General features: G+C 33.7%; 1 protein-coding gene across 2 annotated transcripts in view; it reads left to right on the top strand.

Annotated features, from left to right (window-relative positions):
• The first annotated feature begins 430 nt into the window (after positions 1-430).
• The window catches only part of LOC107664772 (proton-coupled amino acid transporter 1-like), a 49,650-nt gene continuing 46,431 nt past the window's right edge, over positions 431-3,649 (top strand). For both annotated transcript variants that reach the window (XM_016455428.1, XM_016455429.1), the window contains exons 1-2: positions 431-598; positions 2,195-2,305. In XM_016455428.1, the coding sequence (XP_016310914.1) occupies positions 2,278-2,305 (28 nt within the window). In that variant the 5' untranslated portion in view covers positions 431-598; positions 2,195-2,277. The remainder of the gene's footprint in view (positions 599-2,194; positions 2,306-3,649) is intronic.

Raw genomic sequence — 3,649 nt, 5'->3', positions numbered from 1 at the left:
GTAACACTCCAAAGAGAAAGGAAAACTTGAAATCGCATCATATGACCCCTTTAAACAGTACACACATAATACTACATTTTTAGACGCTCCCTTATTTTGAAGCGCCCCCTGCCGGCATAAAATTAAATAATAAATTGAAATAAAATACAATTAAATATAACAAAAAATATATATTTATATATATATTTATATAATAAAAAAAAATGTGGTTTGAAGTATTGCCATATTATTTCGAATGCTACAGCAGATTCTCTCGCGACATTCTCTGTTTTAACATCATTTTTGGCATGTGAATAAAAAACATGGCATGTGAATAAAATTTAGACGTTAAACTCTTCATTTTAAAAACAGAAACAATCATTAGTCAGGTTTGTTGGTTTGCTGTGCAGGTGAAGTCAGCTGACTGACACGCTGTTGATGGTCACGTGACAGGAGGCCGAGCGAATAAACACAATCTCAGAGGAGAGCGGTTTCAAATCATAGCATGTCCGCTTATCTGTACGCTTCTGTGCTGTTATAGCATCTCCGGCTTCAGATATGAACTTCATGATGTTAATATAGTAGATCGTTTATTGTACATCGTTTAACTGTGCTGACGGTAAGTACAAATCTGTCACTTCATGTCGCACGACATTAGCATACAGCACAGTTGTTGTGACAGCATTGACTGTTGAAGGCTAAAGGATATATCACTGGTTATTTATGCAATTCTTACTATTTATGTGTTTACTCTTGTAGTGAACGAGACAGTAAATGGAAATAAGTGTCAAGACTGGGTTGAATACAGTATACAGTAAATGTGTGGCTCTCCTGCACTATATTTACCTAACATTAGTTATGCTTGCGGTATGTTTACAGTAAGCGTTCATTAGTTAACAATATTAGTTTACATGAACTAACAACGAACAATACTTCTACACCCTTTATTAATCTTAGTCAATGTTAATTGCAATATTTGCTAATATATTTTTTAAATCAAAAATGGTTAAATTAGTTAATACACTAATTGAATGAACTAACGAACAAATAATGAACACTTATATTTTACTAACATTTACAAATATGAAGAAATTTTATTTTCTGTTGGGTCATGCTAGCTAGTATATGTTTTAATGTCAAATGGGATCTTATTGCACAATGTTACAATACTTAGAAATACAACTTTGCAGGTCCAGCATGTCAGTGTCTTTCTGAAATCTTAAGCTGTTTAAACAGTTACAACTAAGACAATGAGTTTCAAAAGATGTTCTGTGTTTCTTGAAGTTTGTATTGCTTTATAGATCCCCTAACTGTGGGAATGTAGTTTTACTTTGTTGATTAAGACTTCTATGCAACCTGTCTATTAAATGTACATCAATAATAAGTCAACTGCATGGTCATGAAAGACTTTTATTTTCCCGTTGATCTGTTTTTGTATTGATTTGACTTTTACATACCTAGACATTAAGTAGTCAATAGGAAATGTGTTCAAGGCAAAGCAGTGGCCACTCCAAAGTCAACCATTGATTTGACGGCACTGAATATAGCTGCTTTGCATTATCATATGATAGCATGGCTGTTCATGCGCACCTATCTGTAGCAAAAGAATCAGGCTTTATTTTTTAACTTGAAACATTCACAGCTTCAGGTTATAATTATATTGTGTGATGGTTGAGTTACATATTTGTAAAAGCCAAGTCTGTTTGTTGTTGTGTTTTAATGTCAGTTAGCTTTTACTGTTCAGTGGCTGAATGAGTTTGCTGAATTGTCTCATAAGGTTCCACGTATGTGTGGTTTGGAATGGTTTCAAATAGTTGTGACATCTTTTTTGACTCATACAGCTGGTGTATTTCGCCCCCTCTTATGACCACCCTGTCTTCACCATTACAAAACAGTGTATATAGAGTTTGCAGCTTTCATAAAAAGCATATTTGACAAAGCATTAATAAACGTTATGCATAATAATAATACAGATGGTGGCTGTGAGTGATACAGTAGTTCATTTGAGCTGCTCTGTGAAATTCCCACAGCCATATTAAAGTGTCAGATATAACTAATGTTGATTGCATACTATCATTTGGCAAATTTGAAATCCTCGTATTGTTTTTAGCCCCAAGAGACGATAGAGAATATAATGACGCAGAAAGGGCATACTGTGCGTCATTGGTGTGTTCTGGGAGGGCTATTAACTCTGTTCATTTGTCTGTGATCACAGAGCCTGTAGATGCAGCGGTCTCCGCAGGGAAGCTTTTGATCAGTGAAGCTATCAGTGGCAAATTACACCCCACCAAAGCAAGCATGGCCTCTGATATCAACTATCAGGATGGTAAACCAATTTCCTTTGCATTATGTGACACTGATTGTGATCTTTATTTATTTATTTTATTTTACTTTTTTTGTGACTAAGCTTTAAAAAAAAAAAAAAACTTTTATTCAGCAAAGGACACATTAAATTGATCAAAAGTGATATTTATAAAGATATTTATAATGTTGCAAAACTTTTCTGTTTCAAATAAATGCTGTTCTTTTGAACTTTCAATTCATCAAAGTGTCCAGAATTTATTAAACTGTGCAACTATTTTCAGAACTGATAATAATAAATATTTCTTGAGCTGCAAATAGTATATTAGAATGATTTCTGCAGGATCATGTGACACTGAAGCTGGGTTCTTGTTTTAGTATCATTGGCATACTATTTTTTATTTATTATTATTTGAATTTCCTTCCTTCCTTCCTTCCTTACTTACTTACCTCTAATAACCTTACACTGAAGACTTTACCATCATAGGAATAAATTACATTTTAAAATATATTCCAATAGAAATCAGCTATTTGAAATTGTAATAATATTTCACTGTTTTTAGTGTATTTGTGATCAAATAAATGCAGCTTTGATGACCGTAAGAGACTTCTTTTGTTAACATTAAGAAATCTTACACACCCCGAACGTTTGAAGGGTAGCATATGTGTTTTTTTGTTCAGTGTTTAAGATCATGTTAAAGTAGGGCTGCACAATTAATCGAATTTCTAATCACAATTACAATTATGGATGCCACAATTACATAATCGTTCAAAGCGGCAATTAATCGTTCAAAGTCCACTTATGTTATTCTGCACGCTTAAGATATGTTTTTTTTCTTTCTACATGTTATCTTAAGAGTTTTTCCATTGTTTTAGTTTTAGTATAACATTATAATACCATTCATATTTTTACTTTTTTATAATTTAAAGAAGAAACCAATCCGATGTATATTTGACATTTGAGGCTTAATACTATAGAAAAGCACTAAAGGTTTTTCAGTTAGAGTGTTTTCAGCTTGTTAAAGGTCCCATATTGTCAAAACTGAAATTTCCTGGCTTTTTTCATGATAACTGAGGTCTAGGTGCTATGTAACGGCCATATATGTTTCAAAACAGTCAGTCCAAAGTAAAATGCACACAGCCTGCATAAAGTAGCTGTGATTTTTCACGAACCGTTGTGACTTCCGTAAAAAGTTGACGTCAGAACTACACAGTCACCGTCCACTGTCCCACTGTCCTTTTGCCAAACCCCCAGACAACATCGCGTCCATGCCATTGCTGAGCAACAACAACACGGAAGCATGTCGAAAAGGTTAACTTTAAACACGAAACCAGTTTGAATGGGCTGTAACGTTACACTCCTTTGTTT

Source organism: Sinocyclocheilus anshuiensis, unplaced genomic scaffold (genome assembly GCF_001515605.1).
Source record: "Sinocyclocheilus anshuiensis isolate Anshui unplaced genomic scaffold, SAMN03320099.WGS_v1.1 scaffold235, whole genome shotgun sequence".
NCBI lineage: Eukaryota > Metazoa > Chordata > Actinopteri > Cypriniformes > Cyprinidae > Sinocyclocheilus > Sinocyclocheilus anshuiensis.
This window is presented reverse-complemented; position numbering and strand designations above follow the sequence as displayed.